Source organism: Chrysemys picta, chromosome 6, assembly GCF_011386835.1.
Source record: "Chrysemys picta bellii isolate R12L10 chromosome 6, ASM1138683v2, whole genome shotgun sequence".
Lineage (NCBI taxonomy): Eukaryota > Metazoa > Chordata > Testudines > Emydidae > Chrysemys > Chrysemys picta.
Genome location: NC_088796.1, coordinates 25,878,289 through 25,903,062, shown reverse-complemented (window position 1 = coordinate 25,903,062; position 24,774 = coordinate 25,878,289). Strand labels below are relative to the sequence as shown.

The window sequence follows — 24,774 nt, the reverse complement described above, 5'->3', positions numbered from 1 at the left end:
TCCACTTTTTGTAGGACTCTTTTTTGATTTTTAGATCACTGAAGATCTCCTGGTTAAGCCAGGGTGGTCTCTTGCAATACTTCCTATCTTTCCTATGCAGTGGGATAGTTTGCTCTTGTGCCCTTAATAATATCTCTTTGAAAAACTGCCAACTGTCTTAAATTGTTTTTCCCATTAACTTGCTTCTCATGGGATCTTACCTTCCAACTCCCTGAGTTTGCTAAAGACTGCCTTTTTTAAATCCATTGTCTTTATTTTGCTGTTCTCCCTTCCACCATTCCTTTGAATCATGAACTCTACCATTTCATGATCACTTTCACCCAAGCTACCTTCCACTTTCAAATTCTCAACCAGTTCCTCCCTATTTGTCAAAATCAAATCTAGAACAGCCTCTCCCCTAGTAGCTTTCTCCACCTTCTGAAATAAAAAAATGTCTCCAATAAATTCCAAGAATTTGTTGGATAATCTGTGCCCTGCGGTGTTATTTTCCCAACAGATGCTTGAATAGTTAAAGTCCCCCTTCACCACCAAGTCCTGTGCTTTGGATGATTTTGTTAGTTGTTTAAAAAAAAACCTCATCCACCTCTTCTTCCTGGTTAGGTGGTCTGTGGTAGATCCCTATGATGACATTTATCATTACCCAGAGACTTTCAACAAGTCTGTCTCCTGTTTCCATCTCAACCTCAGTCCAAGTGTATACATTTTTAATATATAAGGCAACACCTCCTCCCTCCCCCCCACCTATCCTTCCTGAGCAAGCTGTACCATTCTATACCAATATTCCAGTCATGCGTATTATCCCATCAAGTCTCTGTGATGCCAACTATGTCATAGTTGTGTTTATTTACTAGCATTGCAAGCTCTTCCTGCTTATTCCCCATACTTCTCGAATTAGTTTACAGACATCTAAGATACTGATTTGATTTCTCCCCCAAGTTCTGTCTTGTGGAGCTGTACATAAAAACTTTCATTCAAGGCTCTCAAAGCACTTTGCAAACACTATGTCCGACAGTCTACTTGCGAGGTTTACCTTTCCTCACCAAGATAGCAACATCAAGATCTTCTGTATAGGAAAGGAAGGGGGAAGGTGGATGGGTGGGTGACAGGAAAACTGGAAAAAATTTTGTGATTTATATGACATGCGTTCTAACCTAAACTTTGACACATACTATGTGACCTTGAGCAAACAGCTTAATCTCTCTGCCCCTATGTTTTCGCATCTGTTAAGTATAGATAATAAAACATACCTAATTAATAGGTTGTGACACTAAATTACTGTTTGTAATGTACAATGAGATTATTGGATCAAAGGCACTGTTATAAAAGGAAAGTATTATTACATTTGTATAATACAAAGCATCTGTCTCCCTTCCCTTCATAATCATAATAATTCCTTCATACAACATTTAGAATTATGCAAACCTTGCAGCCCTTTTCTATCTATCTTTTTACAGCTGTGAAAATCTTACCCCATACGCCTGATTCTGGTTTCCACTAAGGCTCTTTCATATTGCTTTGGCAGTGTAAGTGGCCCTTAAAGCAACCAAAGTAGTACAAACTTCCAGAATAGTGTACGGGGGTCTCAATGCAATGAGAATCTGGCCCTATATAGCCTTTGTGATTATGCTATGCATACTCTGCTGTGTAAACCACCGTGGATATAGTTTACGATGTCTGCAAGCTGAAAGGGGCTATCGGAAAACCAAAGCATTAATTGAATTAATTAACATATTAACTAGCTGTGGATTTTAAAGATGTACCTTTCTTATCTGGACAGGGTTGTGGGACACAGAGGCAGAGTTAAAATTACTTGTATAGCTTCTGGTTGCTGTATTTCCATATTTTCAATGTCTGTGAGGAAATGCTTTTAAGAACTATAAAGTTCTACTAAGGATTTCCCCCATCCCTTTAAGCTATTGATATGTATTTACAACCTTACATCCAGTTTAACCAAGTTTAGGAATGACTAGGAATAATAGTACTATTACTAATAACAAATATAGCGCTTTATATAATCAAAAACCTTTAGTAACATTATTCAACACTCAGAGAGATTAAGTAACATTAAAATCCCCATTTTAGATAAAAGGAAATGAAGTACAGGGAGATTATGTAACTTGTCCAAGATCACACAGCAAGTCAAAGTTGGGAATAGAACCCAAGAGGCACTAACTCAATCCAATAGACCAGGCTACCACTTAATGAGAGATAAAACAACCTAAATGAAGTATGTGCAGCAACATCTACAGCTAGTCTGTAAATAATCCAAACATTCCCTATTACGCTAACAAAGCAAAGCTTCTTACTATTTCAAGTTGTATCAAAAGCTCGCCAGCTGGACTTGAATATACATATTAGGTAATTTTGTCACAAGCTATACCCTTCATGAAAAAATATAAGAAATGAAATTTATAATTTTAAAATACTTTTAAAGATAAAGCCTAGTATTTAAAGAGTATATCTACAATATATGTCCAACAGAAATGCACACAAAAATTACTTAACCTCTCTTTCACACAAAATGTGAAACTCAAAGTTACCATTTTTCCCAAATAGGAGTTATCTACTCAAAGATTTAGGAGCTCTAAATGGCCACAAGACCAAAGACATTTCTTAAAAATCAGGTATTCCGCTTGGTAAAAAGATGCTAAAAATGGATTTATCATCACAACCATGTGTGGATGAAAAAATAACCTGTGGTAATTTATACTGTCCTGTACATCACAGATTCAGAATCTAAGACCAGAAGGTACCTTTAGATCATCTAGTCTGACCTCTGGTATATCACAGGTAATTAAATTTCTCCCAATTATTCCTATAATGAGCCTAATAAATTGTGTTTCACTAAAATATATCTTCCAGAAAGGCATCCAGTCTTTGATTTGGAATCCAGTCTTGATCAGGAATTGGAGAAGCCACCTTTTCCCTTGATAGTTTGTTCAATCAGATAATCCTCCTTGCTATTAAAAAATTCTGCCTTATTTCTAATTTGAATTTATCCAGCTTAAACTTCCTGCCATGTCCTTGTTATGCCTTATAACAACATTCTATATTCACCAGTGTGATAGAACCAGAAAACAATAGCATCAGAACAATTTTAATGAAGGAACAAAAAAATTTTTTTCAAGCAGCATCCTTTTCAAGCGACAAGAGGAAGATTTATTGTAATAGTAGTTAAAAGTCAATTTAATCATAACAAAGGAAGCTTTAATTTAAATGTCTTGAGACAATCCTTGTCTTATCCACTACTGTCCTTTTTTAAACAGAACTATAGATTTTTACAAACAGTGTAGGATTTCATATATTTAATAACAAAAAATACATTAATACTATTGGATTGTAAGTAATTACATTACCTGCTAGAGATTCCTCATATTTAAGAATGTGCTCAACCAGATTATCAACAAGCTGAGTACAGGCTTTCTTCACAGGTTTATACGAGGCATCTTCTTCTGACTTCAGAAGCTATTGCAGACAGAAAGACAGGAGATGATTAAGATTTAATATAAATTGCAATACACTGAATCGTTCCAATAATTTGTACTTCAATGTATGTTACATTTGTAACAATTATCATAGAAGGAGGATTTCATGATGCATATAAAGTTATCCAAGTTCTTCCTAAGAAGCCCTGAAAAGCACTTTGTGGAGGCAAAAAAATAAACTATTTAACAAAATAAATATTACATTTGAATGGGGGATATCTACGACCAAAGCACTACAATTAAAAGAATTAAGGGGTAGGGCAGTAAGCATAGCTCATTCTTGAAGTTTAACAAGCGTAATAGTATCTACCTCAGTGATAAGACAATGTTCAAAATGTTAACAGAGTCATGTTCCATTGTCTTTGTCTTTTCTCACTCCCCATTACTCACTATTCACTTCCTGATGCCTGAATTGGCTTTCTGTTGTCCACATGCCTTGTGTGTGACTTGTAAAGGGGCTGTCCTGGTGCAATATTATAATCTGTTTGGATTTGTTTCTCCTTACACCTTTCGGTAGCGTAAGAACATAATGGCCATACTTGGTCAGACCAAAGGTCCATCTAGCCCAATATCCTGTCTTCCAACAGTGGTCAATGCCAGTTGCCCCAGAGGAAATGAACAGAACAGGTGATCATCAAGTGATCCTACCCCTGTTGCCCATTCCCAGCTTCTGGCAAAGAGAGGCTAGGGACACCATCCCTGCCCATCCTGGCTAATAGCCACTAATAGACCTATCCTCCATGAATTTATCTAGTTCTTTTTTGAACCCTGTTATAGTCTTGGCCTTCATAACATCCTCTGGCAAAGAGTTCAACAGATTGGCTGTGTGTTGTGTGAAGAAATACTTCCTTTTGTTTGTTTTAAACCTGCTGCCTATTAATTTCATTTCTTGTGTTAGGAGAAGGAATAAACTTCACTTCCTTAAATTTTAAGAATGAGACACTGTCTCATGGCCCTCATTAGTGATTACACCAACCACCTCCACTTGCATTCATAATCACATAACTGCTGCAGTTGCTACAGAGATGTTTTCTGTATGGAAAAAGTAATATTATGAAAGTATCAAGACCAAGATTTGGAAAAAATGGGCAGTCTAACTTTGGGCTCCAAGTTTATATTTCAGCACCTAAACAACTGGCCTGATTTTAAAAAATGTCAAATATTCAGCTCCCATTAGTGTCACTGAAGCGGAGAGGTGCTCAGCACTTTTGAAAATCAGTTCAATTATTCAGGCACCAAAATATGGACTTGGAGCTTAATTTTAGGCACCCATTTTTGAAAGTCTTGGTTTTAATGCAGATGAAAATACAGAGGAGAATGCAAAAACATGTGACCAGCCAGCTCTCTGGGGATTTCAGATGGTCCATGTATACTGCAGTAAGACCCCATGCAGTAACAGAAGAAATGTAGTCACTAGCTATCACTCTCAACAAATACAAAAAATAAAGGGAGTAGTTACAGGCTGGGATTTTCAAAGGGCCATAAGAAGTTAGACACCCAAATTCCACTGAAATTAAATGGGGACTGGGCACCCAACCTGCTTAGGTGACTTTGAAAAATCCCAGCCACTGTCTTGAAAATGGGCAAAAAAAGCTGACCCTAAGAACTAATAACTAGTCAGCTCAATATTGAGTAAATATAACAATAAATAAAGCCAGCATCTGGACAGGACAATGAAAAACGCTCTTGCTCGGGCAGTACCATCAGAAATGGACTGAACTGTTCTTCCTCTATACCCAATTCAGAGCATCTGCTCAAGGGTGCCCTAGAGGGGGAAAAGAGGTGAAGTCTCCCTTTCGAAATGGGTGGGTTCTATAGGTGGGTATGGGGCCAGGTTCTCCAACAGGGCCAGCAGAACAGATCCAACGGGTGCTGCAGAGGGCCCCATGATGTGGGAAACCAGTGGCTCCTCTGCTGTTGTGGAGGAGGGTAATGCCATGATGCCAGTGGTCTTTTGGGATACTCGTAGTGGTGGTAGGGAATCTGCAGCACTCGTGCTCCATCCGAATCCTCCGAGGATGCCGGTTCCAATGGCAGTACCACTGGAGCCGGTGGAAACATGTAAACCATAGGAAGATGTGTTGAAACATCTTGACTGTGGTATGTCCTGAGTGGGAGATCTGGCCTCCCTAAATGTGGATGGTAGTGGAAGGCCACTAGAGTACACAGTTCATGTGGCTCTGGTGCTTTCTCTAATCTTCCCGATGTTAATGATACTCATTCCATAGCCAGAACCGGTGCCCGAGTGGAGACTTTCCTGAAACTGATGAATCTGGTCTTAAGGGAGGCCGACGTTGACGGTGTGTGCAGCTTGGTATGTCATACTGGCGGATCTGCTGGTTTGTGAAGTTTTTTTGGTCATGCTTGTGCGTGTTCGAGCACACTGCCTCCCCGTGGCTGGAACTCTTGGAAGGCGCATCGCCATTCTTTGGTTTGGAGGAAGACTTACTGCCATGCTTATGTGCATGCTTCCTTACCTCCCAACTAGGCCCTGGCATGGGGTCCCTAGTGGCAGTACCACCGGAGCTGGACGTGCACTCCTGGCTGTCTCAAACTGATGTTGGGGGGGTGGGATTCCCTCGGCCCATGGTCTGCCTGAGGCCTCATGGCGACTTCCATGAGCTACTTCTTAAGTTGGAGAGCCTGGCCTTCTTAGGTACGGCTTGGGAAAGACTGGCAGATATTACATTAATGGGCAGGATATTACAGGGCAGGAGGCACAGATTTTAAATCCTGGTGTCTTTGGCACTGTCCAGTACCCATGTGTGGGTACTTGGGTGAGGAATAATAGTAAACAGATTCCCCCTAAGTCTCAGTTCTACTATAAATATTACTAAAAGTTAAAACTATGTTAAAACAGTAAAAGCAGCAAACACTACAAGAAAAAAACTAACTATATACTATTCCAAACTTTTTAATGTGCATCATACACAAGAGGACACTAGTAGCTCCGACTTGGACCATGAAGCAGTGAGAAGGAACCGGAGACGCGGTTGATCCGCTCAGCCCTTTATCACCTCGGACGAAATGATGAGGCGAGGTGAGGCAAGGACGCATGCCCGGACCCGAAAGGAAAGTACTACTTTCAAATTCTCCAGCTTTGGACGCATGGCATGGATGTGTAAACCCTCAGTGGAATACTATAGGGACCATTACTCGAAGAAGAACTAGTTTTGGGTACAAAAGCAGTGGCAGAGGAAGGATACAACTGTTAAAGTCAAAAGGTTGTAACAAAAAAGTCAAGAGAACGTTAGATTTTCAATTCGGATAACAGTATAAAGAACTATTCTAGAAGTTTGTGGAGTTACATTTTAGCCCTAGGTTCCATGAAACATGTTAAGATTCTTTTGACATTTGTGAAATGAGTCTTTCAAAACTATTACTTACATTTTGAAGAAGTTGTTCAAACCAATCATATCCTGTATCTCTACAAGCTGCAACCTAAGAAAGAATATTTGGAATAGATTTATAAAAAGAAATCTGAAGAAAAATGTAATTGTAGTATTTCAACACAGGTTTAAATTTAAACTATGATAAGTATTTTTCCTTTACTAAAATTATTTTAAATGGTAAGATAGCAGCAACAGGAACTATGTCTTCTGCATGTGATGTTTTTTCAGATTTTAGATGCTACTACAACCTAAATTAAATAAATCTAAAGTTTTTACTTCAGTTGTAAGGTCACTGTCAGATCAAATTTGACCTAAATTTTAAGTTTTGTGAAAACTAGTTTTTGCAAAGCTTAACAGCTAATAAAATATATGACATATTTCAACTGCCCGAAAATGCATTTTTTAAACAGGCCCTATAGGATTTGCCATCATTCCAGGACTGTTAGCTCATGAGAACCTGAAGGTAAAACTGACTAGACTAAAGGAAATGTAACCAATTAGTCTCTTTTTATTGTCCAAGATCAAAGTAATGCATAAACTACAGTTTAGTATAAATGCTGAAAAGTAGATTTATCAGTTTTAAGGTGTTAATAGTAAGATAAACAAATACATTAATTTTTAATTGATCATGATTTTTAAACAGTATCCTTTAAAACAATACATTTTACATAAGGGCATCGGACTAGATGTGACTTCCTGCATCACTGAGTCAATCCTGTGCTATCGCAGTCAACCCTGTCATACAATCCCATTCATACACTGATCAAGCTCCATCTTAAAACTAGTTAGGTTGTTTGCCGCCACTACTCCTTTTGGAAAACTGTTTCAGAACCTCACTCCTTTCATGGTTAGACATCTTTTAATTTGCAGACTAAATTTATTTATAGCTAGTTTACATCCATTTGTTCTTATGAAAATATTGTACTATAGCTTAAATAGCTCTTCTCCCTACCTGATGTTTACTCTCCTGATGTACTGATAGGGAGCAATCTTATCCATTCTCTGCTTTCGTTTTGCTAGACTAAATGACCCAAACTCTTTTAGTCTCCTCTCATAAGAATGGCTCTCCTTACCCATGCTCCTCCTACTAGCACTTCTCTACACCTGTTCTAGTTTTTAGTCATCATTCTTGAATATGGGTGACCAGAACTGTAAACTGTATTTCAGGTGAGATCTTACCATTGCCTTGTAAAATGACATTAACACCTCCTTATCTTACTCCTGAGGGCATTCTTTGCCAAAAAATTAAAAATTCTGCAAGTTTTATTTGTCAATAAATAAATGCAGAGGCTCCAGCATGGCAGGGGGGAGCATAGGCTACTGGCTGCACAAAGGTGAGAGATCATGCTGCATCACTCCACCCCGGGACACGGACTCAGCGGTGAGGGGGCACCCAACCCTGACATAGCACAAGGCCTGGGCCTGCCCCAGAAACACCTTGGAGTCCTACCCTTCTGCACCAGGTGTGGGGCAGGCAGGCTCAACCAGGCAGGATTCAAGTGTGAAGGGGCTCGGTGTGGGGTGAGAGGGTTCTGTGTGGGACAATCTGGATGCAGGCAGCTCAATGGGGGGGCTAGGTGTTAGGGGATCTGGATGCACAGAGGCTCGTTGGGGGGATTCCAGGTGCAGGGGCAAGGGGACTCTGCAAGGACTTCCAGGCGAAGGTGGTTGCGGCTCAGCAGAGGGATCTGGGAGTGGGGGTCTCAGCGGGGGAGACTAGGTGCTGTGAGAGTGAGGCTTGGTGGGGTGGGAGTCTGGGTGAAGCAGGTTGGGGCAGGGACGCCTCTATGGTTATTGCTGCCCCAAGCACGGAAGTCAGGCGGCTTTCTGCGGCACGCCTGCGGGCGGTCCGCTGGCCACACGGATTCGGCGGCATGCCTGCAGGACGTCCGCCGATGCCATGCCTTCAGCATCCCCACCACCGAATTACCGCCAAAGCCGCGGGACTGGCGGACCTCACGCAGGCATGCCGCTGAAGGCAGCCTGACGGCCGCCCTAACAGCAACCAGCAGGCTGCCCCCCGCGGCTTGCCGCCCCAGGTAACCGTTTTTTCTTCTTCAAGGGCTTGCTCATGTCGATTCCATTCTAGGTGACTTACAAGCAATATCCCTGGAGGTGGGCTCGGAGTTCAGAGTCATGCGGCTTGCAATACTGCTCTACCAAAGCCAGTGTCATCTCAGGCTTGCTGGGTAAGCATGTAGTGAGATGTGAATGTGTGAATGGATGACCAGGTGGCGGTCCTGCAAATATCTGGAATTGGCACATGGGCCAGGAAGGCTGCTGCCGAGGCTTGCGCCCTAGTTGAGTGGGCAGTTACAATCGCAGGTGGAGGCACTTTCGCCTGATGACAGCAAAACCAGATGAAGGCGGTGATCCATGATAAAATTATCTGGTTGGACACTGGATGACCTTTCATCCTATCCGCCACCGCGATGAATCACTGCATCAACTTACAGAACGGTTTGGTCCTTACGATATAGAAGGCTAGTGCTCTCCTGACATCCAGGGAGTGAAACGTACGCTCCTCCTCAGACTTATGAGGCTTTCAGAAGAAGACTGGCAAGAATATGCCCTGGCTCATGTGAAACTGCAAAACCACATTGGGCAGGAAAGCTGGGTGCAGCTGCAGCTGGACTTTGTCCTTGAAAAACACCGGATAGGGAGCTCCAAGGTAAATGCCCTAATCTCAGAGACCCTTCGTGCAGACGTTACCACCACCAGGAATGACACCTTCCAGGAGACTAGAAGAAGGGAACAGGAAGCCAACTGCTCGAAGGGAGCTCTCATGAGCACTAGATTCAGGTCCCACAGAGGTCTCAGACATGGGGATAGAGTCGTTCCAGACCTTTCAAGAACCGGACTGTCATGTCATGAGTGAAGACCTACTCTGGAATGCGGGGGGTGAAAGGCTGATATGGTGGCCAAGTGGATCTTAATCGATGAAAGGGAAAAGCCCTGGAGTTTGAGATACAGAAGATAATCCAGGATTGACAACAGTGACGCCTGTTTAGGCCTAACCCCTTGGGTTGAGGCCCAGCACCTCAGTCAGGTAGGCTGTTCTGGTGGAGGGCTTTTTACTCCCCAGTAGGACCTGCTGGACATGGGCCAAGCACTCCTGCTCATCCAACCACGCAGCAATTAAACTGCCAGGTGCAACACTGCTAGACTCAGGTTCAGGAGACTGCCATGGTTCTGGGATAGGAGATCCGGCCAAAGAGACAGCTTCAGTGGGGCCGTCACCGACAGGTCCAGCAGCATGCCGAACCAATGTTGGCGAGGCCAAACCGGGGCTATCAGGATCACTTTGGCCCTGTCCTGCTTGATCTTCATGAGGACTTTGTGGATCAGTGGCACTGGTGGGAAGGCGTACATTAGAGCCCCTGAACATAGGAGTAAGAAGGCATCTGACAAGGAGCCCCTATTGATCCCCCAAAATGAGCAGAGCATGTGGCATTTCCTGTTCTGACAAGTCGCAAAGAAGTCCACTTGTGGAGATCTCACTTCTGGAAGATCACGCTGACCACCTTGGGGTGGAGCGACCATTAGTGGCGAGACGAGAAGGTTCTGCTGAGGCAATCTGTTAATATGTTCCTGCTCCTGAGGAGGTGCACTGTCACAAGATGAACTTCAAGCTGCACACAAGTCCCAGAGCCAGACAACTTCCTGGCAAAGGGCTGACAACCTGGCTCCGCCCTGTTGGTTGATATAGAACATTGTGGCAGTGTTGTCCATCAGGACTTGAACCACTTGCCCTTCAAGTGGGACCAAAAAAACTGACAGGCCAAGTGAACTGCTCTAAGCTCCCTGACATTTTGTGGAGGGAGCGGTCGACCCACAACCAGTGGCCGTGTGTCCTGAGCTCGCCCAGGTGGGCTCCCCAGCCCAGGTCCGAGGCGTTGGAAACCAGGGTCAGCGACGGGGACGCAACTCCCTCCAACACCGATCTGGGGTCCAAGCACCATGCCAGTGACGACCGGATGTGGTCAAGCACTTTGACTACCAGGTCTAGGTCATGCCTGTTGGATGTAGATCAACGCCTGCCATGCCTGCAGCGGCTGGAGATAGAGCCAGGTATGATGGACCACGTAAGTACAGGATGCCATGTGGCCTAACAACCGTAGGCAAGTGCGGGTGGTAGTGAGCGGGTGGCCCCTTACGTGGGAGATCACATCCGACATAGCTAAGAAACAAGCCTCTGGGAGGAAGACTCTGGACGGCATGGAGTCAAGGACTGCCCCTATAAACTTTGTTCGTTGCACTGGTATGAGGGTCGATTTCTTTTTGTTTACTAACAGGCCCACAGGTGGAACACACCAGATCAAGACTGCTCTGCACTTGATCCCGTGACCTGCCCTTGATGAGCCAATCATCGAGATAAGGACAGACCTGGACTCACCAATATTTCAGGTAAGCAGCTACCAGGACCATGCATTTTGTAAATACCCGCGGGGCCGAGGAGAAGCCAAAGGGTAGCACCGTGAATTGGAAGTGACGCTGGCCCACCATAAAATGGAGGAACCATCTGTGTCCTTGGAAGATGGAAATAAGAAAATAAGCATCTTTCAAGTCGAGAGCAGCATACCAGTCTCCTGGATCCAGGGAGGGGATAATGGAGGTCTGAGAAACCATGCGGAATTTCAACTTCTTGAGGTATTTGTTGAGTCACCGCAGGTCCAGAATGGGTCTTAGGCCCCCCTTTGCCTTCAGGATTAGGAAATAGCAGGAATAGAATCCTTTCCCCCTCATTTCCCAAGGGACCTCCACTACTGCTCCCAGCTGCAGGAGGTTGTTGACCTCCTGAATGAGAAGTTGCTCATGAGAAGGGTCCCTGAAGAGGGACGTGGAAGAAGGATATGAGGGGGTTGGATTGGCCGAGAATTGCAGGGTGTAGCCCAGAGATACAATTTCTATCACCCAGCAGTCTGAGGTAACTAGCGACTAGGTTGAATGGTAGGGATGAAGATGGTTGAGGAAAGGATGAGGCAGATCCGGGGATGTGACTGGGACATCGCTCTCAAGCACCCCCTCAAAATGCCTACTTCTGGACTCTGTGGTTTTTTGCCAGGCCAAGTTGTGCAGGTGAAGGGGAGGAGGAAGGGTGGTGACGACTAAAACTCGTGTCCCTATCCCTTCTCCTTGCAGACCCTTGTTGAGACTGCCAAGGCCTTGACAGCAGCCAGAACTGTTTCCTCGCTGACTGAGGTGTATGTAACTCCAGTGAGCAGAGGGTGGCCTGAGTGTCCTTTAGTCCCTGCAGCCTCTGCAAAGAGTCCAATCCCATCAAATGGTAGATCATAGATCAAGAACTGCATCTCCTGCAGTCTTAAGCCAGGAACTGTGCCTCATGACAACCGCTGAGGAAATCACCCTGGCCGCCGAATCGGCATCATCCCATGCCATTTGGCGGGAACACTGAACTACTTTAGTACCTTTTTCAAGAAGGGCCCTGAATTCTTGGGCCAAGTTCTGGGGCATGGAATCCTTAACTTACAGAAGGAGTCCCATAAGTTGAAGTTATATCTCCCCAAAAGAGTCTGGGGGTTCAAAACTCTGAACTGAAGACTGGCCCTAGAATAAATGTTCCTTCCAAAAAGGTCCAGTCTCTTGACCTCCTTATTTTTGGAGGTGGAACTAGACTGTCCTTGCTTGTCTTTCTCATTGGCTGCAGAAACAACCAATGATCTTGGGGATGTGTGGGTATACAAGTATTGAAACCCCTTAGCTGGGACAAAATACTTTTTATCAGCCCTCTTGGAGGTGGGTGAGATTGAGGATGGGATTTGCCAGGGGGCTTTGGCAATCTTTAGGACCCCTTCGTGCATCGCAAGTGCGACAGGTGCGGGAGTTGATGTGGAGAGCACATTACCCAAGGTGTCTGATTGCTCCGCCATCTCTTCCATCTCTAGGCCTAAATTCATGGCCACCTTTCGGAACAGGGCTTGGTGCTCCTTAAAATCATCCAGTGAGCTAGCGCAAGAGGGCCATGCCACAACCTCATCTGGAGACGATGAGGATGACTGGACCACCGGGAGGGGCCCCAGGCATCATCCCCCATGAAGGAAGGGAGTTTTGGAGTGGGCACCTGCACTTCCACCCGGCGTCCGATTGTGCTTCGCACACCGAGCCCGGTGTTGTCTGATGCTTGTCTGAAGCGGCAACCAATGATTGGTGTGAGGGGGGCATCAGCATAACTGGCATGCCCCAGGCATTCCAATAGAGCCATTGCACTGGCCATGCTGCCAGAACGGCATCATGGAGGTGGACGCAGTCTCAGGAGCCCAGTCACAATGGCGTTGTCTCGGCAAGGGGCTGAACTCCCTCTCAGTGCTGGAGCAACCCTCCTCCGGTGACCATGGCAGGGCTGTCGACGCCTGAGACTGGTGGTTAACCGTCGCCATGGGTTAACAGTGCCTTGAATAGGCGGATCGGTGCCAGGAATAGGGGGAGGGGCACCACGTTGGGGAATGTTCCAGAGTAGGGGGAGTGGCACCACGTTGGGGAATGTTCCCGTGGTCTAGGTGCCAGCGATTGACATCGTGGAGAGGGTCAGTGAGAGGATGACGGTGACCGGCACCTCCCTCTGGGCAAGTCTCAACGAGAGGGCGGAGACAGGGAGCACAGTGCCAGCAATTTGAAGCAGCGAACTGGTGACCTGGGCTGATGTGGAGACCAGAGGCGTGGTGACTAAGAGCTCTGCCTTGGCTCTAGAGACTGGTGGTGTTCACTCGTCTTCTGGGAGGCTTTCATGGCTGGCTTGCCCTCTGGGTCCATTGCAGCAGGTGGTGCTGGCTGCTCTGGGAGAGTCATTTGCTCTCTGAGCGCTGGGAGGGGATGGGAAGGTGTTGACTCTGCAATAACTCTGGGTCCCCAACCACTTCCTGGAGTCGGTGGTGGATCCACTGGGGGTGGGAGTCCCCTGGGGGATGTATCCCCTATGTGGCTATGGGGTGAGTGGGCGGTCCGAACAGGGTCCTTTACTTGATGCCTGTTGGTCCTTCTTGCTCGGTGCCGGGTCCCGCTTTTTTGACTTCTTCTTGGGCACCAGTGAAGGGGAATGGTGCTGGTGAGAGCCCAGTGTCGGGGGTACACAATGCACTGAGGCCAAAGTACTGGGAGTCGAGTCCAGCCGGGATGGCTCAGAGGCCGAGCAGAGAGCAGCCTCCATGAGGAGGGCTCTCAAATGGATGTCGCATTCTTTTTGTGTCCTGGGACGAAAGTTCTTACAGATGCGACACTTCTTTTACATGAGATTACCCCACGCACTGCAGATAGCTGCCGTGGGGGTCACTAACCGGCATAGGCCTATTACAGTCAGTGCAGGGCTTAAAACCTGGAGACTGGGGCATGCCCTGCCTGGGGCAAAGTCCCCACTGGGACTCTAAATTATTAACTACAGTGCTGAACAACTACTTACTAACTACAGTAAACAAAACTATTTACAGCTCTAATACATGAAGCAAAGAAAGAAACTGATGACCATTTGCGAGGCAAGGGAGAGAGGCACTCCAACCAACCACCATGGGCGGTAAGAAGGAACTGAGAGGGTGAAGGGCTGACAGCGCCTGATATATCGATGCACGAGCATGGCACGCCAGAGGGTGTCACAGCCGACCCTATGCATACTTCTAAAGCAAATATCCAACAACTGTCCATGTGGCTGCGAACACTCCTAGAATGGAATCGACATGAGCAAGCACTCAAAGAAGAAATTCCTGCTATTAATTCCTAAGTGCACGACCTTATACTTCGTACTATTATATGTCATCCCGTTTTTATTACTCTAGTTCATCCAGTTCTTCCTGAATAATATTATGTTCCTCGTCCAGAATGGCAATGCTGTGTAATCAGCGAGTCTCATTAGCACACTTCCACTTTTTTTTGGCCAAGATCACTAATAAAAACATTAAATAAGATTGGTCTCAAAATAGATCCTTGAGGAACTCGGTGAATTGCCTCTCTCCAGCCGGATTGTTGTCCCTTCAGCACAACCCATTATCATCTCTCCTTTAGCCAGTTCCTTACCCACCTTACAATTCATACACTGATTCCCATCTTCTCCATTTTAACTAATAATTTCACATCTGGTACAGTATCAATTACTTTACTGAAGTCCAAATAGATTAAATCTAATGCATTTCCCTTGTTTACAAAAAATCAGTTATTTCATCAAAGATATAAGTTAGTCTAGCAAGATTTTCCTTTGATAAACCCATGTTGCATTTTATCCCATTAACCTGCATGTCTTTAATTGTTCTTTCCTTCAAAATTTGTTCTAAAGCCTTGCATAATATTAAGGTCAGACTTACGGGTCTGCAGTTACCTGGATCACTAGTTCCTCTTACTTAAATAGGTACTATGTTTCCTATTCTCCAGTCTAATGGGGTTTTTAAAACATCTTTTGCTTCTGGACTTGCAATTTCATGTGCCAGTTCTTTCAGTATTCCAGGATGGAGATTATCAGGTCCTCCCAATTTGAACACATTATGCTCTTTAAGCTTTGCTTCCACCCTGGATGTGGTCATTTCCATTTTTATATGCTTGTTCCCATTAGCCATCTTGTCTTTGTCCCCATATTTTATATTATCTTTCTTACTGAAGACTGAAGCAAAGTATTCATTTAGTTTTTGGGCCGTACCTAGACTATCTTTAATCTTTACCCCATCCATGCTGAATAATGGACACACTTCTTTTCTTGTTCTCTTTTTATTTATATGGCTAACGAACCATTTACTATTTGTTTTAATTTCCTTTGCAAGGTCTAACACAGTTTGACTTTTGTCAATTCTCACTTTATCCCTATACTTTCTGATTTCTGAGACATACATTTTTTTGCTGATCAATGCTTTCTTCCATTTCTTGTAGGTTCTTTGCTTACACCTAATATCTTTTTTGAGGTGGTTATTCATCCAGTTAGGTCTGCCAAGTTTTTTCACTTTACTTGGGATGCAAATTCCAGATTATTTTTGCATATTGACTCAAAGAAATTCCAAGTCTACTCCACATTTATGTCCCTAAATTCTTCAATCCAGTTTGTCTTCACTAACTAGCTCCCTTAATTTCTCAAAAATCTGCCCTTTTGATATAAGAAACCTTAGTTACTGACCTGTTTTTAATTATTTTTCCATTTAATTTAAACTGCATTGACTTGTGATCACTCAATCCAAGTTTATTTTCTATGACCAGCTTGTCTATAATGTCCTCAGTACTTACCAAAACCAAGCCTAAAATAGCATCACCTCTTGTTGGTTCAATAATTATTTTGGTTATACATACAAACTTTTCATTTGACACATGTAAAGATTCTAAGAATTTGGGTTCAATTTGTTGCTGATATAAAGTGGGTACAACCAAATTGGCATTCAATAGAGCTGTATGTGCTTATGCCAGCAGGTATTCTGGCCCTATATTTTTTACTGACCTACTGAAATTAACCTTTCAAATGAATTTTATGTATCACATATGGGATACTTTCTTCAAATGAAGTAAAATTTCTTTAGTGGCCTCCAGGCAGCACTGATGGCTACACATAAGCTCTATTAGGGAATTTTATTGTATGTAATAGGAGGCCATTTGGTATAATTATAATTTTACTGCACCAGAACAAAATGTAGTACCATTTATCATCACCAATAGGCTGATGAGTATTTATATTAAAAGTTTCCTACAAGATACTTTTGTTTCTTCCCAAATGTCAGATGAATAAACCCATCACATCTTAAGGGATATAGCAAAAGAGCAGTACATATGATATTTATAAAACTGTCTGGTGATTCAATTACTTGTTTATTTTTATATATTATAAGAAGGCTCAACAATAAAAATTATTTCAAGACATGTTAAAAAACACCTAATCAAATCCCGCATGCGACTCTTAGTTCAAATTTGTAAGGCATACCACATCAGTGATGTTTAATATTTTCCTTGTCATTGCTTCTTTGTCATTGTGGGGAGTTGGAGTAAACCAGAGTTTCTGGAATGTCTCATTCACCAGTTTCTAGAGGAAAAAATATATTGTCAGGGATACATAACTTTATCTTGACATAAAGGTTTCCATATTATTCCCCAATAGACTTATTGATGGTGTGTCATTTTATACAGATTTTTTGGAACTAAGCGAGGCCTTCTAGAAAGAGAAGGTTACCTGAGCAAGACCTGTATCTCTATCTTAGAAGTTTAGATTCCCAGACCAGGCCTGGGGCTTCCAAGCTGTATCTCAGGTCACCATTGCTTGGAAGGACACCTGGATAATTATTGACCAATGGAAATCCATGCTGCAGAAAATCCACACTACAGCAACATTTGTGGAAAATGCCATTTTCACAGAGAGATTTTGTCAGACTGGGAAGAACTGTTACAAGTTTCAGCAGACCATTACTACACTTCCCTGGCGATTCATTATTATCAGATATACACCGCTACCTCGACATAACGTGACCTGATCTAACACGAATTCGGATATAACGCAGTAAAGCAATGCTTTGGGGGGGTGGGGGAGGGGCTGCGCACTCTGGTGGATCAAAGCAAGTTCAATATAACGCGGTTTCACCTATAACGTGGTAAGATTTTTTGGCTCCCGAGGACAGCGTTATATCGAGGTAGATACAGTAAAAGCTTCACTCAGCCAAACAGAACTGTTAACATCTGTATAGAAAAGAAGAGAACTGGATTCTTCAGCTAAAGTTTGATTGAAGATTCCTGTCTGTATATGCTTGTGAAATTCTTACTATCCAGTGTCTATATTATAAGAGGAGTTAGTCACAACCTTTGTGTTTAAGTTGCTTACTATTGTCCTTTATAAAGGATTCTTGCATTCTTTCAATTGAAAACTCTCATACCTCCACTATTTGCAGCAGGCCATTGATACATGGCAGGGGGCAAGCACTTCAGACTAAAGAAATGTCTTTTCTTTGTCCTGTGAAATTCCATTCAGCTTTTACTGAGATATAAACTGTAAAAAAGTCATCCTCTCTCATCTGTGGCTTGCCAGTCTCAGGAAAATTTGGCCAGCATGCCAAAATAACAATTGAACACAGAAACATTCTGTGGCCAGGCTGCCACTGCCACAAAAGCAGTAACAACATACATTGTACTGGGAATACCCAGGAGCTGCAGAAGCAGCTGTAATAGGGTGGGGGGAGAAGAGAGCTAGGCTAGGTTCCTACCTTGGACCCAGCACATGTCCCCAAGTGCCCCATGCCTCTTTGGGTGCCCTGTTAGGTAGGAATCCCTCAACTCTAAGTTGGGGGCCTGGGGAGGGAGAAAAGAGAAAGCAAAGCCAGGTTCCCCCAACTCCAGTAATGTCCCTAGCAGCCCATTGGGGCACCACATGTGGCAGGATCATCCCCAACTTTTGGGAGGTGGAGAAGGAGGAGAAAGCCAGGCCAGACTCCCCCGCTATCCCAGAACATAGATCCAGCTGTTCATTCCCCCTCTTTAATTACATAATCATATATGTTTTTTTTCCCCCATAGGACCCCTACTTCATTCAGTGTACAGAAAGGACAGAATTAAGGTAACACAGGCACATGTAAATCTAGCATTTCATACCTTTTCAGTGCTTGATCTGGAAACCAAAATAATGTGCTTTTAATCTAGGTTTTTTAAATGCAATCATAGAAGTGTAGGACTGGAAAGGACCTCAATAAGTCATCTAGTCCAGTCCCCTGCACTCAAGGCAGGACTACATAATAACTAGACCATTCGTGACAAATGTTTGCCTAACCTGTTCTTAAAAACCTCCAGTGACGGAGATTCCACAACCTTCCTACAATTTGTTCTAGTGTGTAACTACCCTGATAGTTAGGACGTTTTTCCTAATGTCCAACCTAAACCTTCCTTGCTGCAATTTAAGCCCATTGCTTCATGTCCTATCTTCAGAGGTTAACAAGAACAATTTTTCATCCTCTTTCTTGTAACAAATTTGTTTGTCCTTGAAAACTGTTATGTCCCCCCTCGGTCTTCTCTTCTCCAGATTAAACAAACCCAATTTTTTCACTCTTTCCTCATAGACATAGGTCATGTTTTTTAGACTTTTAATCATTTTTGTTGCTCTCCTCTGGACTTTCTCCAATTTGTCCACATCTTTCTTGAAATATGGCACCCAGAACGGGACACAATACTTCAGCTGAGATCTTATCAGCACAGAGTAAGGTGGAAGAATTACTTCTCGTGTCTTGCCTATAACACTCCTACTAACGCATCCCAGAATGATTGGGGGGACGGGGGGGGTTGGTTGGGTGTTTTTTTTGCGCAACAGTGTTACACTCTTGACTGCTATTTAGCTTGTGAACCACTATAGATCCCAGATCCTTTTCCACAGTATTCCTTCCTAGGGGTGATTTCCCATTTTGTATTTGTGCAATTGACTGTTCTTTCCTAAGTGGAGTAATTTGCATTTGTCCTGACTGAATTTCATTCTGTTTACTTCAGACAATTTCTTCAAATCATTTTGAATTTAAATCCTATCCTCCAAAGCACTTGCAGCCCCTCCCAAGTTGGGAGGGTTTATTTATGTCAATAATCAGATAGACACAGAGTGGAGATAATCAATATTTGCAAGTGGAAAAGAAGAAATAAATATAAATATTTTTATTTTATTTTTGAGCTCCCTTATTTCTTAAACAAAAATGGAGTAAACAACAAAACAACACGTCTGACAGGAACCTATCAATAAGATTGTGAATAAAAAAAAAAGACATTTATTTTAAAAAGTTTAAAACGAATAAAAATTATACATATACTAAAGAAACTCTGAAATGCTTTTAAGGAAAAATCTAAGACTTGTTATTTATTTCTCAAAATAAAAAGAAAACTAAAATAAACTGTAATTAAAAACTTAAAAGAAATATTCTACCATACCTTAATGCCCTCTTCATCATTGACTCTGCGAATCATTTTCACGCACATCTCTGTAATTTTAGGAAATGTTGGCTGTTCAATGCAGATATCTCTAAGAATCTTTATAACTCTCTTTCTGACACTGATACCAGTATCCTGATGGGAGAAAGCAAAATACTCTTGAAAAAAAAAATCAGAAGTGAGAATGAATTTAAGTATTGTGTGCATTAATATCAATTAAAAGTTATCAAGCTTAACTTGCAAAACATGTGAAAACAATAACTACGAAATTCTAAATGCACCTATGTGAAAGTCAGCATTACTGTTTGGTAACACCATTTCATTCCAGGGATCCTGAAGGTCCTGGAAGTCAAGTCCTGTGAATACTGCATTATTACCCCATTCTACATTCTCTCCCTCAAGAGGTCCGCATTTGTTCTGGTATTAAGGAATGGTCTAAAATCTATGAGAGCCTAATAACTCCGCATATTAACTGGACAGAGATTACACTTCCTTCCTTCCTAGGAGACTGGCTTGGGAAGCAACAAACTGACAATTAAAATGCAGATGTTCTGCATGAGAGAGAGAAAATGGGTGAGGTAATATCTTTTATTGGACCAAGTTCTGTTGGTGAATGAGAGATGCTTTTGAGCCATACAGAGCTCTTTCTTCAGGTCCAAGCGTCACAGCTAAATACAACATGGAACAGATTGTTTTAGTATAAGTAGTGAGCACATATTCTAAGAGACTATTCAAGGTAGCATTGACCTGTTAACACCTCTGCAGTCATAGGACAGAATGGGGTGTTAGTAGGTTACAGATTGTTGTAATAAGCCATAAATCCAGTGAGTCTGTTCAGTCCATTATTTTTAGTGTCGAGCAGAGTTATGAAGTTAAACTCCCTGGCTCATCTTTTGAAAGCATTCTACAGGTTTCCTTTGAGGTTGAGGACTGACAAGTCAGACAGAGAGTGATCCCTTTGTGAAAAGTGTTCATTCACAGGTGATGGGTGTTTTTGTATTTTATCATTTTCCTGTGAGAGTTCATTCAATAGCATAGTGATTGTCTGGTTTCGCTCACATAGTTGTTATTGGGGAATTTAGTGCACTGGACGAGGTATACCACATGTTATGATAGGCATGTATTTAGGAGTACAACTACTAGGCCACTGGGCTATTTCACTGTAAATTACATTTTCGATTATTGCCTGGATACATTATAATACACGTTTAATGTCAAATTATAGCAATAAATGATGCCAATCACTAAATCCTCATCTGACAGTTTCATATTTTAACTTATCAGGTTTGTACTCTTCTGTCCCAAGTGGGCTACAGCAGGCTCTCTTTTTTGTTAGCCCTCATATATAACATGCACATGAGGCAATCTAATGGTGATAGTGAGATGATGAGGGCTTCTATATGTAGATCACTCCAAGTTCTAAATCTCTATGTTATCAGATTCAAACTGCAACTCTCCCAGTGTTTAGAAGAGAAATCAGCTTGTGCTCTAGCTTGCTGAAACTCTCAGATAAGATAAAGATATTATTGATTGGAAATAAATGCAGAAATATATCTGACTAACTGAGGGAGTTTTCCCATCTTTTGTTACTCAGGTTTGCAATTTGGAGAATCTTAGTGGATTCTTCCATCCTTCTTAATATCCAAAGAGCAGAAATAGCAAGAGTACTTTCCCTCCCTCCAAATCTGCACTCGTTCAGAAGGTGGCAACTATTTTTTGTCCAGCTGTGGACAAAGCCAGTGTTACTCGTCTTTTTGTGACCTTGAGATTGATTTTCTGCAATATGCTCCAACATAAATTGGATTATACCTGAAGATCATTCAAAACTTCAGCTATCGCAGTGTAACATAATGGTGTTTTTCATAGGTAGCATATTGCACTTGAACTCCAGAGACTGCACTAGCTTCCAACAAATTCATGTTTAGGTGTATTTAACAAAAAAAATTGCAGTGGTTAGGCTCCTGGTGTGTTAAGACCACTGCCTATCATGCTGACCAATTCTGTCTCATTGTTTCCTTGTACTCCCCAATTAGTCTGTCTGAATCCATCTATTGTCTCTTTCCTTGTACTTAGATTGCATGTCTTTGGGGGTAAAGATTATTTTTTCCTGTTCAGTGTTTATACAGTGCTTTGCACAATGGGATCATGGTTCATAAGTAGGACTCCTACACACTACAGTGATACCAATAACAGCCACCTTTAATATTTGGGTCCTGTATGTCTTAGAGATTCTCTCTTCTCCTGTTTTACCCTTATGGTTCAGACCAGTCCCCACAATGTTCTGAGAGCAGAGCTCTCTCACTATCAGACTATTGGCTCTGGAACTTAATCTTTTACACCACTCTTGGTTTAACAGACATAAAAATGATAGATCTTAGATGTACTTCCCAGCTTATCTATTTTCTCAGGCTTAATCTACAGAGATGGAAATATAGGAATGAGAAGTTTAGGCTTTTAGATTTAAAATGTTACAAGTTCTTTAAACAATGACACAGAGTCACACTGAATATTTCTATATGTATTTATAAGTGTTTGATACATACATGCTCCTAAAGCCTTCCACATGCATGTTTTAATCAAAATAAATAACTTGACATGCAAAATACTAATTCTTTCTCACTGTTAATTTAACATGTTCATGTGATCTATCTGAATATCATAAACAAATATACAAAATAATCACTCTTTGGCATCAGAAAATGTTTTTACACTGCCAAAAATTAGAATAGAAAAATGTATAGATTTAGGTTCTGACCCACCAGTTCCTCATCAAAAGCAATTGTTTCAATTCACAAGGTTAGTCCGGTGGGCAGAATTTTTATTTTTGATTCCCCAAAAAATCTATACAAGTTCATTTACTCTAGGAACTGGGATACTATTCAATATAATTAAGAATATAAGCCCAGTTAAAAATGTGTTTACAAACATCAAAGTGATTTCAAAAGTGACCATACCAGTATTCGCTCAATGAGCATGTCATAATACTGCTCAGCAAGCTGAGGTCGACAGAGCACAAACCGACCAAGCAACTCCACAGCTGCTTCTCGTACACTAGTGGAGTTATCCATTAACCGTCCGTGAACACCTCGTTGCATATCCAACTAAAAAAATAAAGGGAAACACGAATGCAAAGTATGGAAAAACAGAATTTCTTTTAAATGTGAATAGAAGAATGTATGTACATTACAGATAGTTTCCTTTTTTACCCTGGCTAGAATGCTGGGGTCTACAGCAACAACCTCAGACAAACACTTCATGGCTTTTGTTCGAACTGCAATCGCATTTTCACCAAGCACACGCAGAATCTAATAAGAAAACAAAAGTGACATTTTAATCGCTTTTGGAAAGTAGCAAGCAGTGTTCAATGCAAGCAAAAATACAATGGAACAACATGCAAAAGTCAAACTAAAATGAGAAAAATCAACTACCAAAAAATCGAACAAACTTTTAAAAAGTGAGGGGATACATGTGAGTGATGACTTTCCTGCACTGATATTGGAGCCTGGATCCTCCCTCACTATGATAAGCCATAACCCAAATGTTGATCCATAGGGTCCATCCATTTATTTTAGCTCTCTTTTTCCTATCCACATGTCGCTTTATTATCCTCCAAACAGGATTTGTGCACCCCAACTTTGAGATAGCTCTCTGTTAAGTGGATCAAAGAAAGTAATGTGACCCAAAGCATTACCTGGAGCTCAAATGTATCACCATGTCAACATGTTAGTGCTCCTCTCCCAGTCAGAAAGAAGGAACACTAAGGTCACTTGGTCAAACCATGACCATCAGTATGACAGCACCATTCATTGCAGGCAAATGATTGAGCTGGTTTGCATGTCCAATTTAAAATTTATACAGTTACATGAATGATCTATGAAGACATGTTTTATGAGGTCATATTCCCAATCAGGCATGCATTTTAGATAGACAAAATCTGTGAAAAGGTTTCAACATTTTGTAGTTGTCTTTTTATTGTGCCCATCTAGTTGATGGATCTCTATATATGCACAAATAAAACAATATATGTACAGTATGGTATGTGTAATATACATGCAGGAAAAAAGAAAAATAAGCACATATGCTATCAATACATAACATGAAAACATGTGGTGTTATCATGACCTATTAAATACCTGTGCTCAACAATGAACAGACATTGCACACTACCCCATAAGTGTTTGGAACCAGGAAACCAACTGTATTTCACAGCATTAAGACTTCTGGCACAGTTTACCTGTGTCAAATAAATATCGAAGCTCTGGGCAAACGGCCTCATAGAGGCCAAGTAGCGAACAATCAAGCAAGCATCTTCATAGTCCACAGTATCAGAATTCATCCTGCAACAAAATTAACACAATACTTGATAGTTATTTATTAAAAAACAAAGAAAAATGCTTATAAGTCAAATGAGCAGGTAACAAACTAAACCCACAATAACTGAAACTTACTTCAATGTACTGAACTGAGAGGGTGCAGTTTTAATGATACTGCGAAGAAATTTTTTGCGACCTTCCGCTCTGTGCATGATTTGTCCTGTTGTCTCAATTTCTTTTGCATGGTGAGTTCCTTCAGATGAATCCTCATCCTTCTGAGATTTCATTGCTTTCTCTGTCTCCATAGTTGTGTCACGGAACCACTGAGCTATATAAAATTTCCGAGAAAACTGGAGAAATGCAACAAGATGGCAGAAAAAACAAAGAGCGATTATTAATAGTTCCTTTTCAAATTGTGAAGAAATTAAATTGGGTCCAGACAGGTATTAGCCCCAGTTCAATGTTATTCAACATTTTTGTTTGAGACTTGAAAGGCAGAGTGGAGAATATGTTAGTCTAATACAAACAATACCACTGACAAGAACCAAAGGATTATAGTAGATAAATAGTATATATGGATGTCTACAGTGTCAAGTATGGCATTTATGAAAGAGTCAGTCTGAATGCATCAAATACCAAGTAAACAATGTGCTCCGAAGAGAATTTAAGCATTGGCGGGCAAGGACCATTATAAACATTATGACTGACATTCAATAGAATGGGTCT

The 24,774-nt window shown here is 42.0% G+C and overlaps 1 protein-coding gene across 11 annotated transcripts in view; it reads right to left on the bottom strand.

The window, feature by feature from the left end:
* The window catches only part of NIPBL (NIPBL cohesin loading factor), a 299,958-nt gene that overhangs the window by 27,475 nt on the left and 247,709 nt on the right, over positions 1–24,774 (bottom strand). For all 11 annotated transcript variants that reach the window (XR_010602148.1, XM_008168695.4, XM_008168692.4 and 8 more), the window contains 8 exons: positions 24,184–24,398; positions 23,970–24,072; positions 22,942–23,040; positions 22,690–22,836; positions 19,736–19,870; positions 16,773–16,871; positions 6,873–6,926; positions 3,357–3,465 (listed from right to left, as the gene is read on the bottom strand). Coding sequence is in view for 10 of the 11 variants with exons in the window: in XM_008168695.4 (XP_008166917.2) it covers positions 3,357–3,465; positions 6,873–6,926; positions 16,773–16,871; positions 19,736–19,870; positions 22,690–22,836; positions 22,942–23,040; positions 23,970–24,072; positions 24,184–24,398 (961 nt within the window). In the remaining variant the exon portion in view is untranslated. The remainder of the gene's footprint in view (positions 1–3,356; positions 3,466–6,872; positions 6,927–16,772; positions 16,872–19,735; positions 19,871–22,689; positions 22,837–22,941; positions 23,041–23,969; positions 24,073–24,183; positions 24,399–24,774) is intronic.